Source organism: Huiozyma naganishii, chromosome 7 (genome assembly GCF_000348985.1).
Source record: "Huiozyma naganishii CBS 8797 chromosome 7, complete genome".
In the NCBI taxonomy this organism is placed as follows: Eukaryota; Fungi; Ascomycota; class Saccharomycetes; order Saccharomycetales; family Saccharomycetaceae; genus Huiozyma; species Huiozyma naganishii.
This window is the reverse complement of record NC_035928.1, coordinates 672,922-698,878: the sequence shown is the minus strand read 5'-3', so window position 1 is coordinate 698,878 and position 25,957 is coordinate 672,922. Positions and strand designations below refer to the sequence as shown.

Genomic DNA, 25,957 nt, shown 5'->3' with positions numbered 1-25,957 from the left:
TGTTAGGGTTTTATGTAAAGCCCTAATTTTAATTTGCCAAACCCTAGTTAGGGTTCTTCTCCAGACCTAATTAGGGTTCTTTCAAGACCTAATTAGGGTTTGCTAGGGCTTGTTAGGGCTTGTCTAAAGCCCTAATTTCCGCTTTTTTTCCATGTTTTTTTTTATTTCCTCTTTGGGAGTCTTCTCCGTTTCCGGCAACTGGCGCACCCTCGAGGTCCGCAACTCGGTGCGATTGTGTTATATAAGAGAGCGAGTGGGCGATGCAGTCACGAAGAGGGTGCTGCTGGGACCCTGTACAGAGATGGTAGCTGCCCTGTTGACTCAGTAATATACACACACACGCACACACACACACGCACACGCACAAATACACAGGCGGTCCACGATGATGTCTGGTAAAGAGGTGCGGATCATCTCGTTGCTGGTTTTGGACTCTGTGTTCTTCCTGCTGGAAATCACGATAGGGTACATGTCGCACTCGCTGGCGCTGATCGCGGACTCGTTCCACATGCTGAACGATATATTCTCGCTGCTTGTGGCTCTTTGGGCAGTGGACGTCGCGAAGAACAGGGACGCAGACGCGAAATACACTTATGGTTGGAAGAGGGCAGAGATCCTTGGGGCGCTCGTGAACGCCGTTTTCCTGATCGCACTGTGCTTCTCCATCCTGATAGAGGCGTTGCAGAGGCTTATTGAACCACAGGAGATTCAAAACCCACGGCTGGTGCTGTACGTCGGTGTAGCAGGGCTGATATCGAATTTCGTCGGGTTGTTCCTGTTCCATGAGCATGGTCACGACGGACACTCGCATTCGCACTTAGGGGACGAGGAGGAAGCTGCAGGGCACTCCCATGGACATGAACATTCTCACGGACACGAACACTTGGATATAGAGGACCCCAATATCGAGGACGTGATGCCCGCCCGCATAGTTAACGAGGAACACACTCCACTGATGGGGGGCCAGGGGGCGGCGGCAGTCCCCCCTAAGAGAGGTGAACAGTCACACAAGTCACTGAACATGCACGGTGTGTTTCTACACGTTATGGGGGACGCCCTGGGGAACGTTGGTGTCATTTTCGCAGCACTGTCCATTTGGAAAACGGACTACTGGTGGAGGTTTTACTCGGATCCAGTCGTTTCGCTTGTCATCACGGTCATTATCTTCTCCTCCGCGCTACCGTTGTCCCGTAGAGCATCAAGGATTCTCTTGCAGGCGACCCCATCGACGATCTCGGCAGATGAGGTGCAAAGAGAGATACTGGCCGTGCCGGGCGTGATCGCAGTGCACGACTTCCACATTTGGAACCTCACAGAGGCGATCTACATCGCATCGGTCCACATCAAGATCGATTGCTCGCCAGAACAGTACCTCAACACCGCTAAGCTGATCAGGAACATTTTCCACCAGCATGGTATCCATTCCGCTACAGTGCAGCCAGAATTCGTCGCAAACGTTAGCTCCGATGTCAGGAAAAGTTTCTCGCTTGTCGCTGGGCAGTCTCCAACAGATAGAAGCACCTTGCCAGGTAGTAGAAACACACCACAGATTAACAGGTCGGAGAGCGGTACACCTTCAGCGTACGGTGCGACAACCGCAGGGTCAGACTGTTTGATCGACGACGCGGCAAATTGTAACACATCAAACTGTATCCCAGGTAACAAATAAATACATAAATAAATGCCTCCAGAGAGGACTCACAACAACTATCATTTATAATGGTCTTACCTCCAATATACCTACATGGTAAACTCGTTGCGTCCTTGTTCGAGTATCATATAGTTTCATGTTTTATCGGTATATATTTACTTATAAAATATATGTGTATCAATGTCTCTTCTTTCCTTCGCGCGGGTGTATCGTTCATAGGAGCAGTTATATATTGTATGTTTATTCATCCATGAACCCCTCTAGTAGTTATAATAATACAGTATGCTTTACTTTCAGATAATGGTAAAACATTACATTTACATTTTTTCGTAGCAGGATAGTCTTCTGCTTAGTCTTTAGCGTCTCTTTGGTGTTGTTTTCGTTGGGATCTCTGACTGTTCTTTGTCACCTTCTCTCGTTTCCCTTATAAAATAGGAAAAAATGAATATTTTTGGAAGGGTAGCAAAAAATGTATTGAATTGTTGCACTTCCTCTTCCCCCAATCAATCAGTTAATGGTTCGGCCCACTTCACCGATTTTGGCATCTTGGGCTCGCAGGGTGATTGTTTGCCAGATGTGGTTTTAAACTCGAACCCTCTGATCAGCGCCACATCGTCTTCCGTGGAAACCAATGACGGATCGCCTCCCTCGCTGTCCGCCACGGACGGGCCCTCGTTCTCCTCGTTGAGATCGTAAAACTCACCGAATTGGTTCTTCTTTATCTGTTTGTGCCTCTCCTTAATACTGTTGTTGACAGGTATCGTTATTCGTTCCCAAACATTCGATATAACGGGGATCTTATTTTCACTTTTACTAACAGTGGCATTGATCTCCGTGGCATATATGGTGGCGTCATCCAGGGACCCGTTACCGGCACTGACGATCATATTCAAGTATCCTGGGCCCAGAGACAGGATCGGCCTCTCAGGTTTCGAAAACCTATGTTTTGGTTCGCGCATGGATGGGTCAGTGGCACTTACCGCCGTGTCTTTATTGAGTATTGGAGGAGAGTTCATGATACTCTCTTCCTGACACGCCTCCCTGGAACTCTCATTGGTAGGTTTCGTTGGCCCGAACAATTTAGAGTGAATTACCTCGTTCAGCTTGAAAGTTTCATGGTGAAGATCAGCATTCTCGTTCCAATTCAGAGAAGTGTCCCTCAGAGCGCCGAAATTTTTCAGTTCGTCCCCGTTTGGTGACAATGAGGGAAGAGGCGAGATTTCACTGAGGGGACTGATAGACTCCAGATCAGAAGTGGGTGATTCGGAGTCCAATCTCTGACTCAGTACACCATCGTAGTTGGAATCGTCAATAAACCCGTGCGTCTGCCCTGTCTGAGGTATTTCCAGAGGAATTATAATCGTTGGTTTGAATTGCGTTCTCTTTACACCAAAGGAAAGCTTTTTTGGCGGGTTATGTCTCGCGAACCGGAACGACTTGGACGGAGTCGTTGCATTTTGGAAAGTGTCCAAGTTCTCTTGGAGATACTTACCCTTCTTAGTATCTTTGTTTGGTGTCGATGGTAAAAGCAGATCGCAGTGTCTTTTGGACAGTGGTGTGGATAACACTGTGTCGGGCATCGTTCTTTGGATTTTTCGATTTGTGTATTGATTCAGAGAATATGAAAGAAGAATAGAGGACAAATGAATGCTCTAATACTGAAATTGTTAAACGAGTATAAACTTCACGGTAAAATGAAGTTGAGAAGAGTTATTCCTGTCTTTGCTTCTTTTTATTTTTTGGTTCAATGGAAGTAATGATTTTATTCCAACAAAGTTTTGTCTTTTGAATAGGTAAAAAAATAAAGGCCAGTCCTACGGAGAATTTGGCACAACGCTCAGACCTACTAATTCCTTTTGATGAATGTTTATATAACTGAAATGGGTGCTTGTTGCGGGCTCTACTGGCAAAAAATCAACGATAACTAGGAAAAGTGTAAACAATACCAATATTTCCAAGAAACAGAGTCCACCACAGAAAAGAGTTCCAGTCTAGACCAATGGGAAAGGATTTCAGGAAAACGCTGTCATAATTTACTGTATTCTGATCCATCTCCACTGCGTGTGCGGAAATTCTAACTATTCCTTAGGCTTACCTACACAAGTTGAAAAAGGCTTAGACCGCACACCCAAGATGGGCGTTGCCATAGAGGCGGGATCGATCTTCGCTACGGCATATTCTGCGCGTGGGGTGGAATACGAAACGAATTCCAGCGAATTCATTGCCATTAGTGCCTCTGTCACCCCAAGCTTACACAATCTTCTGCTGTCGTCATGACTTCCGACAGTTCTTTCCGTCAAGATTTGTTTTTTCTTTTCCCTTTTCGGTAGTCGTTCGTCGTGTTTATAAATTTCCCAAAGAAGTAATATGCTTCAGATCCAACAAAGAGGCATTTTCGGAACGAATAAACGATCGGACAACAAAGCATCTCCTGCATTAAAGAACTGAAATGCAGGTCTAGACGACGGAACAGGTGTCGCATGTGCTATGCGCATCGTTGTTAACTCTCTTCGTCATTCGGCCCCGTCGCGGCCACATCTAAATTTTTTTCCGTACAATTCTTTGAAACATCCTATTATGGAGCATTCCCTGAAAAATGGAAATGACAGTTGATTTGTTACTGTTCAGGTACATTTTCAAAGTAAAAAATAGGGTGGGGGTACTCCGCTGAGAAGATAACGTGCCATATCAACTTATCCTGATCTTGGAAATTCTGAACCTTTGTAACATTGTTCTGGGACTCTAACATAAGTGGTTCCAAATATTGACTCTCTGTATAGTGTCAGTGTAGATTTGGAGTGCAGTTCCTGAATGCTAAAGAGGGACAGAGAGTTCAACGATGGAACAAAAACTCCATTTTCTTTTCGTTAGTGATCATTTTGTGGACCTACCAAAGGATCGGCTTCTCAGGTGACCAAAAAACCCTTGATGTTCGACCACGTTGTTTGCTGTATTTCGCGTCTTGCTTATTGTTTTAGTTCTTTTTTTGTTTGAATATAGAATCTTATTGTAGTCTCTCCCTTACCTTCAGGGGGAGAAGTCCACAAGTTTCCTTGACGTACTTTCTTGTTTATAAAATCTCAACCAATGTATCTTGTGATACCTGTTATTTGGCAGTAGTCAAGTACTGCAGTGGTTGGCTCATTTAATGAAGTTTCAGCTACAAAATATGCCCTTTGCAAGAAAAGCAGACAGTTGGATTAGATTTGTGATTTTTCTTAGAGGTGGTTGTGATAAAGCTATGACTTTACCAATAAGTTTACGGACAACTGTGTTTGAATGTTATCGCTTCGAGCTACTGCGTTGTTCAGAAAGAATATCGGTACGCGTTATTTGACCCTATTTAGCACAATTAACTGACTACTAAACCATTACCCTCGTGTCGCTTCTTGTATATTCAATGGTGTAGATAATTCTGCAGTTCCTATAACTGTGTCCACTCGTTTTGTTGGTGAGAGGTGGTCCTCCCCTTGTAATGGACTAAAAACCCATCGTCATCTGGAATAGGGTGCAGGAAAATTGATATATCGTCACCAAACACTGTAGTCCCGCACGATATAAGGATGCCGCGTTGCCCTAAACGTTTATAATACGCGCCAAGTATCAGCTTTGTTATCTTTCAAGACGATTTCTGAAATGCTAGAACTTCCAACTAAAAACACTTAGATACGTCAAGCACAACTTATAATATTAATAGAATTCCTTACTATACACTAGTCTTTTTAGTGTATATAACAATATTATACTGCCTTAACCCTCATCGTCAGCCTCAGTTAATTTAAGCTCACATATACTTTTACATAATTGCGATAAACTTACCCTCCAAAATGTAATTGTTAAGTTATTACTTTTGTGTCATTTTTTTGATTTGGGTGTTACAGAAGAAATATTAAAAAAGTGGTGAATATAAAAGTCCGAAATCTATTTTAGGTAGAGTTTGGTTTACGTTTGTACTTTCGTACAACTCTTCGAAATACTGATACATTTGCTAAGCACACTTATGTCAAGAAAGTTTTACAGAAAACACAAGATGAGTGAAATTCAGATTCTACACCCCACTGAGAGTGTGAATCATGCTTTTGAGACAGTTCCTCAAACTTCACCTGTTGCTGAAAATATTTCGGGAGCCGTTAATGAAGTTCCCTTAGTGGGAAACTCCAAAGATGCGACAAAATTGAAAACAGTTGAACATGTCAAGAATTATCCACTGTATCAAGAGACACGTTCTTTTTTGAGAAAAATGCCTATGGCAAGAGTGGTTGTTGCAAACACAAAACCGTTAGTCAAGAGTGTTATGTCCTCAAAGCCCGTTCAACTAGCTTCCCCTGTGACCAATTTTTTCGATACTTGTGCTAACACAAGCTTGAATATGACAGAAAAGGTAGTGCCCTCTATCAAAACGAAGACGTATAAGCGGCTAGGCGAAGAGTTTACTTACCCATTCAGACAAGGTAAACGTTACACTAAAATGGCAGTTCAAGGTGTTGTTGATACGGGTAATTCACAGGTGTACCAACCCACCCATGCACAGATAGTCCGGTTCAGGAAATACTACAACGACAAGTACATTAACACGAGAGGTAAACCATTGGTGAGGGGTGCAGTGGACCCTGTGCTGGTTCCGATCAATAATACGTTTGAAGGAATGATGGTGAAATACTTGCCAAACGGTAGGGAGGTAAAGAAAGCTGACCAGTTCTGTTGTGAAATGAGTAGAAGTTTCGATTTGACCCTAAATTTGGCAGGAAGAGCGGAAAGAATCATGAAGCAAATCGGGTTGGGCGTTGCGGCTGCTCCATTTCTGTACTGGGCCCACATGGATAAGGTTATTAATAAACATCTGGACATGAAACCAAACTTGCGCCCAGGGAATTCTATGTCAGCTGTTTGGGATGCAATGAAGGAGTTGGAAATGGAGAAGTGGGTAGCAACAAGAGATTTTTTCCTCCTAAGGAGAAAAAACAATAACAAGGAGACTATACTACCGGCCGCTGTCAGAGAACCTATCGTCGAGGCAGTCCAGACGATCGATCAGCAAAATAGTCACCATTCCTTGAGATCAAATGGTCATGAAATCTCCATAAACTTGGAGTGAAAGTTGCTCTGATCAATTGTTTCACATTCCAAATAACAAATAAATAGTGCCTTCGCAAGATGGCCACAGCAGAATCTTATATATTCGCAACTATATACAAGTTTATATTCTAAAAACATCTATATTTCTCCTACTATTTACATCCGGACATCCACAATATTATTTCATATTTTTTAGTTTTTTTAGTTTTTTTAGAGAAAAAATCAAGGTCGTCTGTCTAACAGAAACTCCTCTAAGCGGAAATTTTGGAAGCGGCCCGGTTGGAGCAGTACAAGATTTACGCGGTTCCTTGCTGGGACTTCAGCCTAATTACTCTCAGGTCCCGCTTGGATCGTGGGAAGGAGGGACGCAATATTTTTGCGCTTGAACCATGAAAAATTATTATCCTAATATGGTTCCAATGTATGCAAAAGAACAGTAGTGTAATAGTCAAGCTGCTACTGCCACTTGTGATACAGGACCTTAGCAAATACCATACACAAAAAGTGAGTAATAAACGACGTTATCCGGTTTGGAAAGAGAGAGTGTGTTGTTAGATCTTCAACAGCTTCATTTTAATTTTAATACTAGCGGGCCAGGATATAATGAATGTGCTATTGAAGAGCACAACCGAACAGAGAATTGTGGTTTCGACCAAGATAAAATGAACGATTGTAGTGATTGTCTAGTCTACTCGGAAATTGATACAGAAGAAGCACAAGTCCAAGGCGATCACATCACAACTTTTTGAAGAAAGCTCAACTCTTTTTCAACCTACTATACCAGCAAACATAACAATAATACTAACAATCAACTTTTCAACTTTTAACGACTGTTAAAATGTGAAATCAAATATCCACAGTGGCTCATCTAAAAGAATACCAAGTCATTGGTCGTAACCTACCAACGGAATCCGTTCCAGAACCAAAGTTGTTCAGAATGAGAATCTTTGCTCCAAACAACGTTGTTGCCAAGTCCAGATACTGGTACTTTTTGCAGAAGTTGCACAAGGTCAAGAAGGCTTCCGGTGAAGTTGTCTCCATCAACCAGATCCACGAGGCTCACCCAACCAAGGTCAAGAACTTCGGTGTCTGGGTCAGATACGACTCCAGATCTGGTACCCACAACATGTACAAGGAAGTCAGAGACGTCTCCAGAGTCGCCGCCGTCGAGACCCTATACTCCGACATGGCTGCCAGACACAGAGCCAGATTTAGATCGATCCACATCCTAAAGGTCGCCGAGATCGAAAAGACCGCCGACGTCAAGAGACCTTACGTCAAGCAATTCTTGACCAAGGACTTGAAGTTCCCATTGCCCCACAGAGTCCAAAAGTCTACCAAGACCTTCTCCTACCAGAAGCCAACTACCTTCTACTAATTGCATCGATTTATTAGAAGCCTGCGTAGGAGCGTTTCTTTGTCAAATATATCTGTATAATCTCTTTGGTAAGTAGTTACTTTTTCACCTTTAATCAATAGAAAAAATCCATATGAATCTTATTATACTACGAACTATATTCTACTACTGTCTGGACTGGCAATTACCGGAATTCAGATCCTTACACTACGCCAAGTCTTGTGTTTCTTGACGCTTCCGATCTGTAACATTTCTTCCACCATACAATTTTATGAAGAAAAAAGAAAGGAAAATAATGCGTGCTGAAAAATACAGCAGAATTTTGTTCGAAATAGATGACACGCGTACTTCATTCGTTACTACACTCATCGCGTAGCTGTATAGGCACATTATTCCACAAAGACGGTTACATTGTTTTATCTATCTGACCCTGCAAACTCTGATCAAAATCAATGGATACTGTTGATATCGTCATGGAGGACACTGAAAATATAAGTATATTGAAAGTAAATGGTGCAGAACGTGAGGGTTCTTTATACCAAAGAAAGCCCGCTACACCGAGATCTACGCCCGGTACTAGGGGAAAACAGGTATCACAGGGGAGTTCGAAAGCGCATGATGACGACGACGACGATGATGATGATGATGTACATCTTCCTGTTACAGAGATACACCTAAAATCGCATGAGTGGTTTGGGGATTTCATAACGAAACATGAAATTCCACGTAAAGTATTCCACTCCTCGATCGGTTTTATCACATTGTATTTGTATACGAGAGGTGTCAACTACCAAAACGTTACTCCAAATTTGATTATTGCCTTTGTGGTGATCCTTCTACTAGATGTCATCAGATTGCATTGGCCGTTCTTCAACTATCTTTACTGTCGTGTGGTAGGGGCTTTAATGAGGAAGAAGGAGATCCATTCTTACAATGGGGTTTTATGGTACCTCCTCGGTTTGATCTTTTCTTTCTCGCTCTTCTCCAAAGATGTGGCTCTTATCTCATTATGTCTACTGAGCTGGTCCGACACTGCAGCATCCACGTTCGGTAGAAAATTCGGGCATCTAACGCCGAAAATAGCAAAACACAAGTCGTTGGCTGGTACGATTGCTGCATTCTGCGTTGGGGTGTTCACATGTGTAGGGTTTTATGGAGTTTTTGAACCTCGGTACTCATATTTAAATATTGCAGGGGAAAATTTGTGGAGCCAGAAGACGAGTAATATCTCACTTACTACGCTATCATGGTTGTGTGGATTTGTTGCTGCCCTAAGTGAAGGTATTGATGTGTTCAACTGGGATGATAATTTCACAATTCCGGTGCTATCCTCCATCTTTCTTCACAGCGTGATTACTGTTTTCAAAAAGAGAAATTAAAGATGAATTTTGGGAATAATGGGACACATAGCAATAATATTCAGGATCATTCCTTTGAAAGGGCTTTATTTTCCTTGTACACCTTTCAGTATCGCTGCGTGAATCAGCAACTGGAAATGGAACTGCCGCCTGTTTCTTCCTTTCCAATTTTCCTGAATCCATAAATCTCAAGTATATCTAACATTCCATTTTTGATGAAATTTATATCTGCCCCATACTCTAAATAATGGTATATAGACGTATAGATAGAATTCGATGACGACTTATCGTGATGAGACGTTCTTGATACTCTCCTGCACGTCATCTACAAGTTTGCCTTGGGGTCACATGATCCGAAAAAGTGAAAATTTTCAGCTCATCGATTTTTGTGAGATTCAATAGTGAGACTAATACCGTTCGTGGTTACAGATATCGGAAACGAACCCGGTGCACAATAGACATTTGCTCAGGTTTCTTCTGGTTGCACTCAGTTTCAATCGACCATGTCATACGTTTTAACTGAAACCTCTGCTGGTTATGCGCTCTTGAAAGCGTCTGACAAAAAGATTTACAAATCTCCATCGCTAATCGAAGATCTGAATACATCGGAAAAGCTTTTGAAGGAATTCAAAATTGCTGCCTTCTCCAAATTTAATTCCGCTGCCAATGCACTAGAGGAGGCAAATTCTGTTATCGAGGGGAAAGTTTCTCCACAATTGGAGAAACTGCTGGAAGATATCAAAAAGGACAAGAAGGCCACTCTAGTGGTCAGTGAGACCAAACTTGCCAACTCTATCAACAAATTGGGGTTGAACTTCAACGTTGTCTCTGATGCTGTTACTTTGGACATTTACAGAGCTGTCAAGGAACATTTGCCAGAATTATTGCCCGGTTTGTCTGACAATGACTTAAGTAAGATGTCTCTTGGTCTGGCCCACTCCATCGGTCGTCACAAATTGAAGTTCTCCGCTGATAAAGTGGACGTCATGATTATCCAGGCCATTGCCCTGCTAGATGACTTGGACAAGGAATTGAACACGTACGCCATGAGATGTAAGGAATGGTACGGGTGGCATTTCCCTGAATTGGCCAAGATCGTCACCGATTCGGTCGCCTACGCGAGAATCATCTTGACCATGGGTGTCAGATCCAAGGCGCACGAGACCGACATGAGTGAGATCTTACCAGAAGAGATCGAGGAGCGTGTCAAGGCTGCTGCTGAGGTCTCTATGGGTACTGAAATCACACAAACCGATTTGGACAACATCAAGGCACTAGCTGACCAAATTGTCGACTTCGCCGCCTATAGGGAACAACTGTCCAACTACTTGTCCGCGAGAATGAAGGCCATCGCTCCAAACCTGACTCAATTGGTTGGTGAACTGGTCGGTGCCAGATTGATCGCCCACGCTGGGTCTTTGACCTCCTTGGCCAAGGCTCCAGCCTCCACGATTCAGATATTGGGTGCCGAGAAGGCTCTGTTCAGAGCTCTAAAGACGAAGCATGATACACCCAAGTACGGTCTACTGTACCACGCGTCGTTGGTCGGACAGGCTACCGGTAAGAACAAGGGTAAGATTGCGAGAGTGCTGGCTGCGAAGGCTGCTGTGTCTCTACGTTACGATGCGTTTTCCGAGGACAGAGACGACTCTGGTGACGTCGGTCTAGATGTGAGGGTCAAGGTCGAGAACAGACTGTCACAGTTGGAAGGTAGGGACTTGAGGACCACCCCAAAGGTTGTTCGCGAAGCTAAGAAGGTCGAGATGACGGAGGCCAGAGCCTACAACGCTGACGCTGACACTGTCGCTGACGTTGCCGAGAAGTCTGATGATTCTGACGATGAGAGTTCCGATGAGGAGGAGGAAGAGGTGAAGGAGGAGAAGAAGGAAAAGAAGGAAAAGAAGGAGAAGAAGGAGAAGAAGGAGAAGAAAGAAAAGAAGGATAAGAAGAGAAAGAGAGATGAAGATGAAGACGAGGAAAAGCTCAAACAGTCTAAAAAGGACAAGAAGGAAAAGAAAGATAAGAAGGAAAAGAAGGAAAAGAAGGAGAAAAAACAGAAGAAAGGGAAAAAATAGAACAATCGTCATGGTACGATACGTTAAAGTACTTTCTGTGCTATTATTCACATAATTCTAAAGTCTCAAATGTGTAATCTGTATATTAACAGTCAATTCATTCTATCACCTCACATTTGTAAAATCACCAAGGATGTTGTAGAAAGTATTGAAGGGATGACAAGTCGGAAGAAAACCAATTCGACGATGCCTTGTATTGAGTAATATTTCCTATGTCATCAATTACCTTTGAGAAGGAATCGAGGCCCTGTTGCAAATAGACCAGTGCGCAACTGTGGTTATGTTCTTTTTCAATGGCCCCAAATGGAGTTTAGCAACCAAAAATACCACTCGCAGTACTTGAAACAGTCCTCAAATTTGAGCTGAAGTTATTGCCGATATGAAGCTCTTCCAACTCGGCGGTTATTATGCGCAGCCACTGGGCAATTTTTAATTACTATAGAAAGAAATTTATAGATCGTTTTTTACTTTACCAGGTACTTATGTTGCAGCCGACTTTTAGTGAAAGAGCTATAAGAACAAGCACGAAGATACATATGGCTAACGAGGCTTTTTTATCTTTAGAAGAGACCAATGCCATTAGAATAAAACTAGGCTTGAAGCCGATAGAAGAGGCTGTGAAACAGCGTCAGAACGAACAAAAATCTTCACTACCAGGAGAAAGAGGACAGATAGAAAATGGATTAGCCCCCTCCGGTGCATCTCAAGACAATGTAGCTACTACTGTAAGGGGATATCACTCTGAAATCAACCTATTTCGTTCACATAATGTCAGCACAGATAAAGAATATCCAAGATCCGGCGATGACCTGCGCCTGAAGAATGCGGATGACGACTGGCTAGATAAAGTAGGTAAGCAGATTTCGAAAGAAACAGATAATACAGGTGTGGTCACTGTTCGTGAAGACGATGATACCTTACCTCAACTGCAAACAGCACACGATGTCCATAAATTTCGAAGTGGACGGGATGTAATATTGACTTTAAAGGAAAGTAGTATCAAAGAGGACGGTAGTGATGACGATATTTTGGAGAATGAGGACTTAGCATACGAAAAGGAAACTAAGAAAAATGTAGAACTAAAGCAAATGAACAAAAATCGTCGTCGGAGGAAGCTGACTTTGGACGTTTCTAGTAAAGATATCGCACAAAAGGACAGCGAAGGAGACGAAAGTGAAAGGGAACATGACTTACTAGTTGTTGGTGGAAAGACTCAGCTACGACATAAAAATGAAGAACCGAAAACGGAGCACGTGGAAGGAAAGATAAAAGTCATGTTCGACAGCGATGGTGGTTCAGACGGTGAATCAGATAATGGTGACTTCAAAAGTATCAAAATCAAGAAGCGTCAAAAAAAGATCTCTGGTAATGACAAGAACAAGAGAACGAAAAGGATTCAACTTCCAACAGAAATACATGCAGTTTCTCTAGACACTGGAGATGAAGAAGAAGGGGAAGGCACTTTTGATATGCCGTTAGCATTGAAGGTAACTCGTCGTGGTAAAGTAGATATGGAAAATCAAGCTCAAAGTTATTCGGCGGAAGAGATTGCTATCCAGATCCAAAGGGAGGCTTCTGAAAGGGCTATGATGGTCGAGAGGCTGAATAATAAAAGTGGGGGCGTGACGGTGGACGAAAACAGCGCTTTTTTTGACTCTCTCCAAACCGCATTATTGTCTCCACGCAAGAATGATATGCTCGATGATCCAGCGGACATATCAAACTCGCCAGAACACAAAGAGCAGGATGCTGTAAAATCTATACAGTATGCCTCGGCTCCAAAGGGGGCAATGGACAGCGGCAAGGCAGAATCCAAGTCTGCTGACTTCTATAGCGGCCTTGCCTCAACTTTGCATTTTTTGCAAGACAATGCAATTCTAACTAAAGACCATGGAGGTGATTCTAGGCATATCACTACAGGAGACGGTGAAAATTTCCCTGAGAGTACCTCTCTTAACGAAGAGCGCAGTGCTCCAGATGAGAGTGCGGCACAATACGACCCCAAAGTCAATCTTGTTTACAGAGACGAAAAGGGGAATGAATTAACTCCGAAGGAAGCTTACAAAAAGCTGTCCCAGAAGTTCCATGGAACAAAGAGCAACAAAAAAAAGCAAGAGAAATTTGATCAGAAAGTAAAAGCTAGAGCAGCACCTCGTCAAGATGTTATGGATTTCGGTTTCAACAATAAATAAACCGGTTCTGTTAACTGCACCGACGGCTGTTGTAACGCGAAAACGGCATGAATTTCTCGTGTTTTTCTTTTGTTTTGGTTTCAATTTTTTTTTCACTTTGAATTATTTTTTCTTCAGTGAAAACCTCAACTACAAAACGATGGGCATCGCGTTCATTCTTGATTGATTAGTTTACTTCTACGGTATGTGGTTCCTTATTTGGAACCCTTCGAGGATACTTTGTACAGGACATGAGTGAAGTTGAATATCTATCCGCTTCTTCGAAAAGAAGTACGAGATTACGACTCTCGCAGCATAAAATAGTGTTCGACCCTCATTCAAATGTGGAGGCAGCATTAGAGGAAAAGGGTCCCTCTGCGAGAGTTGCAGCTAGACATGGTGATTGTGTTCAGAGGCCGTACATTTTGGCATTGGTTAGAGACTTCTCTCGATTCCGTAAAGTGTATCTTTTCAGGATAGACCATAAGGTTATTGGCTTATGTCTGTGCTGGTACCTGGCATCGTCCATTTCAAGCAATGTATCCAAGGTAATTCTGAAACAGTTTAAACATCCAGTGGCATTGACCGAAATTCAATTCCTATTGAGCGCTGCTCTATGCCTCTCCTTTGTCTCGCTAGTTAACTTGGTTCAGGATCCTAAATACCGGCAATCATTTATTTCTCAATCAATGGGCAACTTCCCAAAGGGTATGTTACCCAACTACCTTGACGGCGACTTCAAGCACTCAATTATGGGAAAATTCTTGAGTCCCTCGACCCTTTTGCTAACGACGACGTTTCCGCTGGGTATTTTCCAGTTTTTGGGACACCTCATGACACACAAAGCCACAGCATTGATCCCAATAAGTTTAGTGCACTCTGTAAAGGCTGTTTCACCCATTGCAACAGTACTGTATTACAGATTCGTTACAAAGAAAAATTTCAATAAAATGACATATTATACCTTACTGTTACTCATTAGTGGTGTTACTTTAACTTGCTGGGCCACTAGCACCCAAAACAAAACGAAAACAGTATCGGAACCCAGCGCAAGCATATTCTTTGGACTATTTTTTGCATTTATGTCTATGGCGATTTTTGTCACGCAGAATATATTTGCTAAGGGTATGTTGACAGTCTCAGAGGATAAGAATGGCATACTGTCCGGTCCCAACACGAGTAAAGTTGCTCAAACAGTGGGGGGACGGATATTTTCTCCTGTTCAACTTGACAAAATCACAATTCTCTTTTATTGCTCCTGCATTGGGTTTTTACTCACTTTATTCCCATTCTTAACCAACGAACTATATCACGGAACGAAAGTAATTAACGATTTAACCTGGAGGGTTATAGGTCTCATTCTATTCCACAGTGTGATGCATTTTGTGCAGGCGATGCTGGCATTCCAATTGATCGGTACGCTATCATCGTTGAATTATTCAGTGGCTAATATTATCAAGAGGATAGTCACAATAGTTGTCGCTGTAGTATGGGAATCTAAGGTGAATTGTTTACAGTTCCTTGGTCTTCTGATGACACTAACAGGTTTATACGGCTATGACAAATGGGGGAAGTCTCGGAAATAGCAGTGCCAAAAAGGACAAGTTCAAATTGGTAACCTATTCTACGCTTTTGATTAAAATTCAAAGTAGCTAGCCACGTGTGGTATTAAAAAAAAGGTGGTTGCGCTTGGGTAGTATCAAAGATAATTATGAGGTGGATATGTGAATCAGTTTATCCCTATTCTACCGTTTTCTATCCCCCGAACCCACTAAACGAGTTGTTATGAGTCATTAAACCCCCCAAAATCTCTTGAGGGAGTTTGTTGAACTTTATAGCAATGCTCATTTACTAGATGTTCTTGTACAACTCCGAAAGGCTTGAAAAACAAAACAGTGTGATTCGTCAAGTCACTTTTCCATAGTGGAGTGTTTTCCAAAAATACATACCGAGAGAGATCTAGATTTGCAAGACAACTGTTAAAGATGAAGGGGTGATTATTTCCGTTTTATTAAGAGGGGGGGCACACCGGAACATACTACCCGAGCATTTACAGGACGTTCAATATCTCGAGTTGGCAACGACGAAGCTATACGCTGAGTAAAACGACGTCTCCATTCCCGTATTAGTTCTACCAAAATATATGGGAAAAAAGAAAAGAAGGAGTGCGTTCGATCAGAAGATGTCTGTGGGTACCGACTCCTGTCCCGCCTCCGAGGCACTCAGTTTCCAATTGGATACAGGCGGTACGGAAGGCGAGTTCCGGCGTCTTGGGTTACAGCGTGTAAAATGTGTCACTGTCCCAAAAAGGAAAGAAAAAGAAATGCAAACATTTCTTTTTTTGTGCCCCACTAAAATCTGGCAGGCACAGAAGATTCCGATGAAAAAAAAGTTTTTCCGGCGAGCCGTTAGCGGTATCTATCAGACGCTTTGAAGAGTCAGCATGGTTTCGATTCTAAGATATATAAGAGGATGGATGTGGTATTGTAAATGTAGTAGTAATGCATGCTTTCCCTAACAGCATATTAAAACCTCATCGCACATAAGTATGTCAACTGGGAACGGGGATCAGGGAAGACCTGACGGTGACAGCAAAGTTGCTTCATCTGATTATTTATCACCAAAGACAACGCTAGTTCCTGGGGATTCACAGGTGCCAATATTGGAACCTTTACATACCGCGTGTTCTTTACATGGATCCGTGACGTCTATGACAGATTTCGAGAGCAGTTGGCATGGTCACTATCACAATAAAGATAAAATTACTGTTTTCAGGGACAAGACTCATGAGCGCTATAACAGTGAGTCAACTGACTCGGAGACTGAATTAGACGAGGATGAGGAGCAATTCCCTGAGGGTGGTGTGAGAGCGTGGATTGTCACGTTTGCCTGTTTCTGCGGGCTTATTGCATGCTTTGGTCTGCTAAACGCTACCGGTGTCATGGAAAATTACTTACAATCTCACCAATTGAAGGACCAATCTTCATCATCAATTGGGTGGATATTTTCTCTGTTGTTGTTCATCTGCTTCGCATCTTGTATCTTTAGCGGCACCTACTTCGACCGGAATGGTATTAGAAATCCACTGATAGTCGGGACAGTCCTGCACGTCGGCGGGTTGTTTGGTATGGCGAGCTCTACCAAGCTTTGGCATTTTATCCTATCCTTTTCCGTGCTTTGCGGGTTTGGAAACGGTATTGTTCTAAGTCCTCTGGTGAGTTGTCCCGCACATTATTTCAAGAAAAAGCGTGGTACTGCTAGTGCACTGGCTACTGTCGGTGGGAGTGTGGGAGGTGGTCTTTTCCCCCTAATGCTCAGGAAGTTTTTCAGTATGGAGTCAGAGACTGATCCTAACTACGGGTTCGTTTGGGGTATCAGAACACTGGCCTTCGTCAACCTTGCATTACTGACCATTGCTATATTTTTGGCCAGGGAGAGAATCTCACGCATTGACGATGAACCCAAGAGGAAGGAGTCCAAGCTCCGCTACGTCCTCAGGGTTTATCTGTTGGAAAGTTTCGACGCTAAGGCATTCAAGGATATGAAGTACCTGACTTGTGTCATCGGAACGTGTGTCGCTGAATTGTCTCTATGCTCTGTGATCACGTACTACAGTGCATATTCTATTAGCAGAGGGGTATCTCAGTCAGATTCGTACATGCTAATCATGGTCATCAATTTGACTGGTATCCCGGGGAGATGGGTGCCAGGAGTACTAAGCGATTATTTTGGACGGTTCAACGTGGCTATTGCTACTCTGACGCTACTAGGCTTGGTAATGTTTATTGCGTGGCTGCCATTTGGTACAAACCTCACCAACATGTACGTTATCAGCGCCCTGTATGGGTTTTTCTCGGGGAGTACATTTTCACTATTACCTGTATGCTGTGGGCAAATCTCAAAGACAGAAGAATTCGGTCGTCGGTACTCCACGATGTACTTTTGTGTTGCGTTCGCCACACTGGTCGGGGTCCCCATCACTGGGGCTATTATTGGAGACAAATCGCAGGCAAACTACCAACACTACAAAATCTTTTGTGGTGTTACCGTCCTGTTCAGTGCTGCATGCTTTGTGGTCTCGAGGTTTTTCGCCGTTGGTTGGAGATGGAAGAAATTCTAAGCGCATTAGAATTCTCTGTAGATACATACAAAACTTCTTAATTTTTAATAGACCACCATTTCAATATTCCTGGGAGAAAAACTACTTATCATGATACATTTCCAACTTCAACCACTCATCTATACCACAGTTTTGGAGAAGTTTGCGAGCATATACGTTTTCGTAGTAGCTTACCAGTTTACCAGAGTTATCTACGTCGTATTGTCCATTCTCCATTTGTTTGAGTTGTTCTATCCTCAAATACATCAACGGAATGGGCAGCCCGTTAATCAGGTCTATTGCGTGCTTCGTCAGCAACTGCGTCGAACACATCATGATCACACTGGAGCGGCGATTCTTACTGGAAACTTTAGAGAAAAAAGTACCGACCAGTTCACGCAGCTCTTTCAATGCAACTTTAGAGGTGCTGAACGCCTTACATTGTATGAGAACGTTCAACGGTTTGGATTCGCTGCCCTTCTCTGCCAATTTCAGAGCCAGGGGTGTGATGGAAGTTCCATGGAGCTTCTCTTTCCTTGGGGTTTTACGGTCACTAAGCGGTATTACCTTGTTGACTCTTGAATATATCTCGTGTACTGACCACAAACCCTGTAAATCAACACCGCCATCATGTGCGCCTCCTATTTTTTCGATATTGTCGATGAGCAGTTTGTTTTGAACTTCCCTCATAACAACATGTTCGTACAGGTTTCCTTGGAAAAGAGTCGAGTGAGCAATCAGCTTATTCAACTCAATAAACGAGCGAATGGTATCATTGTGAATGTGCCGTTTAACGCACCAAATAAACTTCATTACATCCACCCTTCACAAACTGCTACATCTACAACTTTGATCTGCTACAGGCTTTTCAATTGTTTACTTGTAATTAATTTTTTAGTGCGAAAAGAAAGGTCCCATGTGTTACACCTTGAAGCGTGGAAAGGTAGCTCACCAAACAGCAACGGATGGCAGCTGACACTCATTCTGAAGACTCTTCGAAGGCAGCATCGTTGAAGGATGTACCCTTGGACAAAGCACAAGAAGGGAAACCGGCAAACAAAACGGTCACTATCTTTGAGCTGACAAGTGAGATTGAACAGGCGTTGAAGGGAATCGAAGAGAAGATGTCTCAGAATGAGAAGGACTTTCTGGGCAGCATCACACAGATCGAGACCCAATTAGAACAGTTCAAAAGTTAAATGGCTCTCCAAACTTTAGCATTACACAATCCAACAAAATAATAATAATATTAGTAGCATATATGTATCCTAACGAAATAAATCGCATGATAGCTAGTTTAGGAGGAGGGGAAGTCTTTTATATACTTATATGGTGGATTTTATGGCGTTAATGTGGTCTTAGATACGAATCACAGCTTTCGAGATAGTCAAGCTTTGGCCTTCTTCAGCTCTGGCTCGCTGTTTGGGCGCTGCTCAATAGTGGGCTCGCTTCTTAAAGTTGGAGTCGCTGAGCTGGCTATACTGTTTAGCATCGGTGTGGCTGAGCTTTCCTTGGTTGGGTTTCTTTGTCTCTTTTTCTTCAATCCCTCAGGGGATTCAGACTCTCTCACGATCAAAGTCAGCAGTGTATTTACCCTCTTAGACAATTCATGAATGGTTCTTGATCTGATAAACCAATCAAATGTAAACAAGTCACTCAACAAGATTTCCTGTTTCAACTTTTCATATAGTCTGTCATCCGTTAGTCCAAATCTGCTTACGGTCATCAGCATAAATTTATCTTCCAAAGAGTTGTATGTCCTCCTGGCATTATTGGGTGGATACTGTATCATCATTTCATGGAGCGGGTATTCATACTGCTCCAATTTTTTACGTAGCACTGCCTCCTGGATCTTCAATTTCCTATTTTTTTTCTCCCCGTTTTCAATGGTTGTTAAATGCTTCTCATAACCACTTATTTCGTTGAACCTTAGCCAAAATACCGATGCATAGGCGCGAACCTCTTCAGGGGTTTTGGATTCAATTGCATGGCTGATACTCTCCATGTTCTGTCTACCGTACCTGGCACAAGCATTTATAAATGCTAAAAAATCTCGCTTGTTCCAATGCGTGAATGCCAAGGATATTAGTCTTTGTTTCTCACTCTCATCTTCTTCCGTAAATTTTGGAGCTGAATCAATCCTGGCTTGTTCCTCCTTCACACGTTCCTCTATATCTTTACCGTCAATTGACTGTTTGCTCTTTGATGTTTCATTCTCGTCATCGCTATCCGCATCGCTCGCACCCGTTATATCGTAAGAGGTCACTTTGTAATTGACCTTCTTTTTGAAATATAGTTGTTCTTTCGTTTGAAGGTCATCAAGCGCCTTTGGATAGAACTGGAAGTCTTGACCGTGAACAATTTTGGGAGCCTTCGGTATCTTTGGGTTTGACGCCATTTTTGAACTCTTGGAGCTACCGCCACCAATTATCTCTTTATAGTAGTCATCGACCGAGTAAGTCTGTTGTTCTCTTCTCCTCTCCCTCCTGGACGGATTTATCCAGTTGACAACTTTGTCAACGGGTTTCTTCTGGAAATTCTTTCCGTTCCACTCATAAGCAGATTGGTTTTCCACTTCGTTAAATTTCTGCAAGTCATCCAAACCTAGTGCCTGGTATTTGGCATTCAATTCTTGTGTTTTTTGCTCACCTTTCTTCAGGATATCATCAATATCTGCATCTACTGTCATTTTCTTCGAGTCCTTTTCAAAAACGTTCTTGGCACCAAATTGGATCATTTCGATCAAATCATCCTTGCTGTTACCTAAATTGGCACTCTTCTTGCCAGACCCTTGTTGAATAACCAACTGATCTAACCTTAATTTCTGCGCTGCTCTCTCAATAACTTTTTCCTCAATTGCATTCTCGGTGACAAATCTATAAACGTGCACCTGCTTCTTCTGTCCTATTCTGTGTGCTCTATCCATGGCTTGCAAATCAGCTTGAGGGTTCCAATCAGAGTCGAATAGAATAACTGTATCCGCTGTTACCAGATTGATCCCAAGCCCACCAGCACGGGTGGTCAATAGGAAAACGAACTTGTCAGAATCAGGTTTATTGTAATCGTCTATTGCCTCGATACGTTCTTCGTGTGCGGTTGACCCATCGATTCTGCAGTACTCGAGATCCCTAAAATAACAGTAATCTTCCAGTATATCTAACAATCTGGACATTTGACTAAAGATAAGGACCCGCGACCCCTTTTCCTTCAACCTCTTCAGCAATTTGTCCAAAATGATCATCTTACCAGAATTGAAAATTAGATGCTCGTCCGTGGTGTAAGGTGGGCCAGGTTCAGCCCCTTCAAACAGGTAAGGGTGGTTACAACACTTTCTAAGTTGCATAACGATGTTTAGGAGCCGCGTTTTTCCTTCCCTTTTACCCACAGCACCATTGACTGCGTCAATGTCTCTCTCCAGTAAGGATTTGTACCATTGAACCTGCATATCGGTCATCCCGACGTAAACATTGGTTTCGATTTTCGGTAGCAAAGATTTTTCAACATCCGCCTTTACTCTTCTTAGAAGGAATGGGTTTAATACAGCATGCAGTTGTTGCACCAACACCTCTTGGTCTTGCTCAGTGTTATTCTCTGCAAACCATTCATCGAATACTTCAGAGTCCCCAAACACGTCTGGAAGCAAGAAATTCAGTAGTGCCCAAAGTTCGTGCAGATTGTTTTGTAGAGGGGTGCCTGTAATCAACAGTCTGTTTTTGGAATAGAATAAACGAATAATTTGGGACAAAGCACTTTGCTCATTTTTAATACGATGAGCTTCATCTATGATAATGTACTGCCAGGCGAATTTTTTCAGGATGTTCTTCTCTCTTATAATCATTTCATAGGAAGTGATCAGAACGTCGAATTTTGCCTCCATCACCACATCGTTCATAATCTCGCCTCTGGATTCCTTATCACCTTGCAAAACCACAGCAGTGACTTCAGGGGTCCATTTATTGAACTCTCTCCTCCAATTATCCAAAGTGGATTTGGGCACTACTACGAGAAAGGGGCCCTCAACATTTTTCACGTATCGCAAATACCCTAGAAACGCTATAGTTTGTAAAGTCTTCCCGAGCCCCATTTCATCTGCCAGGATACCAGACAGTTTATTTTCGTGCAAAGAGATCAACCAGTTCAAACCTTGGATCTGGTAATCTCTAAGAGTCCCACCTTCAACAAATTTGGGGCTTTCTGTGACAAAATCCTCTGTGTTATACTCATCCTCTCCGCCCCCCTCCTCTTCAGCCATCAACTCTGCATCCTCTTCCTTCTCTGACTTTCTGTGGTGTCTGGAGACGTACTCTTTCTTCCCATTTGATCCCGTTGTCGAATGAACTTCCTGGTAGTTCTTCAGCAGTTTCTGCAACGACTTGTCATGTTTGGATTTCAGAGATATGAAATGCAGGAATAGATCCGTGAGGGACAACAGATGTTTGAATCTCTTCAACGTGTCGCTCTTGTCATCCCTCTGCTTGGCAATTTTCGGGTCTACATTCAGCAGGTAACGCTGTTTCTTCTCGCTGGACATGGCGAGCTTGAATTTGTCCTAATATATTATAAGTAAAAGTCCACTTTCAAACCCATACAAGCTACCTACTCAAAGATGTGAACTACCTTCCTGCTGCTCTATAATTAATACATTTGATATTTTTTCTTCTTTTTTCGAAGGAAAAAATAATATTCCGAGATTTATATACACATTATACGCTGTTAACTAAGGTGTAAAGTGTCTGTATATAGCGATTCTGAATAGGAAGACAGTGCGGAGAGGCACGAACGCTAAGCGAGGACTCTCTCCTTGGCGATGATGCCGCCGTTCATGTTGAGCTGTCTTTCGAGGGGCAGCTTGCTGATGGCGGCTTCGCCTTGCTTCTTTTCTTGCTTTGAGACCTCGATATTCTGGAAGAACTTGTCGAACAGGATATCGGTATCCAAGGGACCACCCTTTGCCTCTGGGTGGAACTGTGTGGAAAATATAGGTCTTGTCAAGTGTATCATACCCTCGTTGGACCCGTCGTTCAGGTTGACGAAGTATGGCTGCCATTGGTCCTCCGGTAGAGTCGCAGGGTCTACTGCGTACCCGTGGTTCTGAGAGGTGATGTGGCACTGGCCAGTGGTCAAGTCCATAGCGGGGATGTTGTGGGCTCTGTTCCCGTACTTCATCTTCTTTGTAGTCGCGCCGGACGCTAGGGCAAGCAGTTGGTGGCCGAGACAGATCCCGAAGATGGGCAAGTTGACGAACCTCTCGTCAGCGAGCAACACTTTCAAGTTCTCCACGGTCGCAGAGCACATCTCAGGGTTACCTGGACCATTCGACAAGAACAGGCCATCGAATTTATCGGCTACATCTTGAATCTTGTAATCGTAGGGGAACACAGTGACGTTTGCACCTCTTCTAACAAGACACCTGATGATGTTTTCCTTGACACCGCAGTCAATCAAAGCAATGTTGGCAACAGGGTCCGCACAGATCGCCGGGACGTGGAACGGTTGCTTTGTCGTGACTTGTTGCACGAGATTGTTCGCCATTGGGTTAGTGTACTTAACTGGGTTGTCGTTTCCGATGGTGATTCTCCCCAGGGAGGAACCTTCCTCCCTCAAGAATTGCACAATCTCTCTTGTGTCGACGCCCGTAACGGCCGCGACACCCTCTCTTTGACACCATTGAGCCAGAGACTCGACAGCGGTCCAGTGACTGTACTGGTAGGCGTACTCGGCGACAATGATCCCCACGACGTGGATATGAGGGGATTCGAAATATTTCAAAAGGTTGAACTCGTCACGAGCCTCCCCGGAGGGGACACCGTAGTTGCCGATCAACGGCTGGGTGAAAACCAATATCTGGCCACGATAGGAAGGGTCAGTCATGGACTCTGGGTAGCCGACCAAAGAGGTTGTGAAGACGGCTTCACCAGAGACAGACTTGTTGGCCCCAAACGAAACACCATTAAATACAGGCCCATTTTCAATAGCAAAAGTAGCTTTGGTAGATTGATTAACAGAAGACATTAGTTCGTAGTAGTAGTAGTAGTAGTGGTAGTTTTTTTATTATTGCAGTTGTTTTTTTCAAAAATAGAGAGTAATCGATTAAAAAAAGTTCTAATTCGACGAGCGTTGTATTAATGCGAGCTTGTTTTCCAGACGTGGTCAGATATATAGTCTTGGCAGGTGTATTGGGATTGTGATAACTTGAACATAAAAATGTCAAAAGCTAAAACAAACGATATATAATTCTTCTCTTCTTGCAGGAAGAAACACGAGACTGACACTAACAGTAAGATACAGAGGAGGGATGCCTTCTCACACCCTCAAGAACACAAGTTATATACCGCCTCGAGGGAATGCCAAATTTCGTCTCGCAATCCTCTGCAAATTATATACTGTCTGAGAAAATTTTCACCCGCAGATGCCCGAGAGCCGCGCGGTGCGTGGGTTTCTGTGCAGATTTCGGCGGGAAAAAAGCAATGCGGCCGTTTTCCGCTTTGGGAAGGTTAAAGAAAAAAGCAACGTTAATTTTTCCGGATTTGTCCGAAAAAGGTGACTCATTGTGTGTCTCTTTTGGGTGATTTCCGCATTGGGACGGTCTTTTACGAATACGGTAATTCCTTCCGAATGCGGCCGCGGGCGTTTATGTATGAGTGGTATATGGATCTCGAAGGTTGCACTAGCACCACGTCACACACGGTAACCTGGGACGCAACTGAAGATGACGGTGAAAGCTGCGGTCGAGAACGTCACGAGCAGCAGACACCACAGGCCGCGGCGCAGCAGCAGTCTTCTTGTGAACTCGTGCTCGATCTTGAGGAGTCTGCCACGGCCACCGAAAAGAACGAGTAAAGAGGGTACTTTAGCAGTAGTGGCGTCAGTGTGAGTTGGCGGGTCTTCCCCTGCTGCTGCTGTTTCCCTCTGTAGTAGTCTCTGTGTGACGCCGAATATGGAATATATGATATCGACCTGGTACAGGCCGCAGATGCAGTAGTAACAGCCCAGAGCAAACGGTACCACGGTGACGACTCTGATGGCACGGCTGTACTTGAGAAAAATTAGTGTGTATCCGATCCAAAACCCGATTCCAAGCCACAGCAGTCCGAACAGGATCCGGCTGAGGGTCGTGTAGTTTGAAAACGGCGTGTGTGCACCGCGGTAACCGACAGCATCCTTCTCAGGGTCCCCCGTGAGTGCGCCACCACCACCACTGTACTTGGTGCTGTCCAATTTATTAAATCGCCAATTGGATATCTCATCGTGTAAATTGTGCAGTGCCACTTGGCTCAAAAATTTTGGGAAACAGTCTATCTCTAAGAACTGGTACGTCAGAGTCTTCAAGTCATCAAAGATACCAGGGTCGTACTTCTTGGCGTCCAGGACCCCTACAAGAATGTACTCGCGGATCTCCGTTGGAATGTTCGTCAAGTATCGTTCGCTCTCCTCCCTCGATATCAGATACGTTCGACACATGTGTGTCGCGTTATGCAGTAGTTGTTTTGTAGTGATGTAGGCCCCCCCATCGCCCCGCGTCTTGCTATGCTCGTTTAAAAACTCGTCCATCAGCGTCGTCAAGTTCCCGTTCGAAATATCCACGCTATGGCCCGTGTACCTGTGACTCGTCCTCCCGTTCCACTCGTCCAGCATCTGTGACACTCTTGCCGAGTATCGCGAACTTGCTCTGAGATTATCGCCAAGACCGTCCTGCTGGTGACTGTTGCGGAAAAACGAGTAAACGTCGTCAGGTCTGTTGAGGTCCAACTGTGCCTCCTCCATTATCGTCTGCATTAAAACACTCGTTGTAACTGACGCTGTGTCATCAGCGCCACCACCACCCTGTTGCTCCTCGTTTCTCTCCGCAGCCTCGCCAATCGATCGTCGGACACCCTTGATAAAATCTTTGCAGAGTCGTATATGTGCCATCAAGTCAATCCAGAAATCCAAGTAATTAATTGCAAACGGGAACTGCGACAAGTAAGTGTAGAAAGACCAAAGGTCCAGCGGAGCACCGCTCTTCTGTATCAGCACCTCATAGAGAGTGGGGAGCCGCTCCTTCTGTATTTGAGCAAAGTTCCTATCCATCGCATTCTTTTCAACTGAATCCTTCCACTTTCTCCTTCAAGAAGTGCAAAACAATCAAAGCGAACGGCGAAAAGAAGCCTAAAAAAAAGGGTCAATTGCA

At 43.6% G+C, this 25,957-nt stretch overlaps 14 protein-coding genes across 14 annotated transcripts, besides 1 other annotated feature; 9 read left to right on the top strand and 5 right to left on the bottom strand.

The window, feature by feature from the left end:
* Window positions 1-385: 385 nt before the first annotated feature.
* COT1 (metal cation transporter COT1) lies at window positions 386-1,669 on the top strand (the record flags this gene model as incomplete). The annotated part of the gene is made up of 1 exon (XM_022609206.1): window positions 386-1,669. The coding sequence occupies one exon, from the start codon at window positions 386-388 to the stop codon at window positions 1,667-1,669; it is 1,284 nt and encodes a 427-aa protein (XP_022465626.1).
* A 485-nt stretch (window positions 1,670-2,154) lies between these two features.
* SFG1 (Sfg1p) lies at window positions 2,155-3,231 on the bottom strand (the record flags this gene model as incomplete). The annotated part of the gene is made up of 1 exon (XM_022609205.1): window positions 2,155-3,231. The coding sequence occupies one exon, from the start codon at window positions 3,229-3,231 to the stop codon at window positions 2,155-2,157; it is 1,077 nt and encodes a 358-aa protein (XP_022465625.1).
* A 2,450-nt stretch (window positions 3,232-5,681) lies between these two features.
* On the top strand, window positions 5,682-6,746 carry SPS4 (Sps4p; the record flags this gene model as incomplete). The annotated part of the gene is made up of 1 exon (XM_022609204.1): window positions 5,682-6,746. One exon carries the CDS (start codon window positions 5,682-5,684, stop codon window positions 6,744-6,746), a length of 1,065 nt encoding a protein of 354 aa, XP_022465624.1.
* A 918-nt stretch (window positions 6,747-7,664) lies between these two features.
* Window positions 7,665-8,105, top strand: RPL20B (60S ribosomal protein eL20; the record flags this gene model as incomplete). The annotated part of the gene is made up of 1 exon (XM_022609203.1): window positions 7,665-8,105. The coding sequence occupies one exon, from the start codon at window positions 7,665-7,667 to the stop codon at window positions 8,103-8,105; it is 441 nt and encodes a 146-aa protein (XP_022465623.1).
* A 452-nt stretch (window positions 8,106-8,557) lies between these two features.
* DGK1 (diacylglycerol kinase) lies at window positions 8,558-9,463 on the top strand (the record flags this gene model as incomplete). The annotated part of the gene is made up of 1 exon (XM_022609202.1): window positions 8,558-9,463. The coding sequence occupies one exon, from the start codon at window positions 8,558-8,560 to the stop codon at window positions 9,461-9,463; it is 906 nt and encodes a 301-aa protein (XP_022465622.1).
* Window positions 9,464-9,945: 482 nt separating this feature from the next.
* Window positions 9,946-11,517, top strand: NOP58 (RNA-processing protein NOP58; the record flags this gene model as incomplete). The annotated part of the gene is made up of 1 exon (XM_022609201.1): window positions 9,946-11,517. One exon carries the CDS (start codon window positions 9,946-9,948, stop codon window positions 11,515-11,517), a length of 1,572 nt encoding a protein of 523 aa, XP_022465621.1.
* A 407-nt stretch (window positions 11,518-11,924) lies between these two features.
* Window positions 11,925-13,709, top strand: SNU66 (U4/U6-U5 snRNP complex subunit SNU66; the record flags this gene model as incomplete). The annotated part of the gene is made up of 1 exon (XM_022609200.1): window positions 11,925-13,709. One exon carries the CDS (start codon window positions 11,925-11,927, stop codon window positions 13,707-13,709), a length of 1,785 nt encoding a protein of 594 aa, XP_022465620.1.
* A 230-nt stretch (window positions 13,710-13,939) lies between these two features.
* Window positions 13,940-15,274, top strand: SLY41 (Sly41p; the record flags this gene model as incomplete). The annotated part of the gene is made up of 1 exon (XM_022609199.1): window positions 13,940-15,274. One exon carries the CDS (start codon window positions 13,940-13,942, stop codon window positions 15,272-15,274), a length of 1,335 nt encoding a protein of 444 aa, XP_022465619.1.
* A 962-nt stretch (window positions 15,275-16,236) lies between these two features.
* On the top strand, window positions 16,237-17,808 carry MCH5 (riboflavin transporter; the record flags this gene model as incomplete). Its single annotated transcript, XM_022609198.1, has 1 exon — window positions 16,237-17,808. The coding sequence occupies one exon, from the start codon at window positions 16,237-16,239 to the stop codon at window positions 17,806-17,808; it is 1,572 nt and encodes a 523-aa protein (XP_022465618.1).
* Window positions 17,809-17,889: 81 nt separating this feature from the next.
* On the bottom strand, window positions 17,890-18,600 carry RRG7 (Rrg7p; the record flags this gene model as incomplete). Its single annotated transcript, XM_022609197.1, has 1 exon — window positions 17,890-18,600. One exon carries the CDS (start codon window positions 18,598-18,600, stop codon window positions 17,890-17,892), a length of 711 nt encoding a protein of 236 aa, XP_022465617.1.
* Window positions 18,601-18,752: 152 nt separating this feature from the next.
* On the top strand, window positions 18,753-18,986 carry BIL1 (Bil1p; the record flags this gene model as incomplete). The annotated part of the gene is made up of 1 exon (XM_022609195.1): window positions 18,753-18,986. One exon carries the CDS (start codon window positions 18,753-18,755, stop codon window positions 18,984-18,986), a length of 234 nt encoding a protein of 77 aa, XP_022465616.1.
* A 188-nt stretch (window positions 18,987-19,174) lies between these two features.
* On the bottom strand, window positions 19,175-22,318 carry ISW2 (DNA translocase; the record flags this gene model as incomplete). The annotated part of the gene is made up of 1 exon (XM_022609194.1): window positions 19,175-22,318. The coding sequence occupies one exon, from the start codon at window positions 22,316-22,318 to the stop codon at window positions 19,175-19,177; it is 3,144 nt and encodes a 1,047-aa protein (XP_022465615.1).
* Window positions 22,319-22,569: 251 nt separating this feature from the next.
* CPA1 (carbamoyl-phosphate synthase (glutamine-hydrolyzing) CPA1) lies at window positions 22,570-23,799 on the bottom strand (the record flags this gene model as incomplete). The annotated part of the gene is made up of 1 exon (XM_022609193.1): window positions 22,570-23,799. One exon carries the CDS (start codon window positions 23,797-23,799, stop codon window positions 22,570-22,572), a length of 1,230 nt encoding a protein of 409 aa, XP_022465614.1.
* A 110-nt stretch (window positions 23,800-23,909) lies between these two features.
* Window positions 23,910-23,987: a sequence feature (Short protein (KNAG_0G03110, CCK71368.1) was converted to a misc_feature.).
* Window positions 23,988-24,465: 478 nt separating this feature from the next.
* On the bottom strand, window positions 24,466-25,857 carry RAX1 (Rax1p; the record flags this gene model as incomplete). The annotated part of the gene is made up of 1 exon (XM_022609192.1): window positions 24,466-25,857. One exon carries the CDS (start codon window positions 25,855-25,857, stop codon window positions 24,466-24,468), a length of 1,392 nt encoding a protein of 463 aa, XP_022465613.1.
* Window positions 25,858-25,957: the final 100 nt, after the last annotated feature.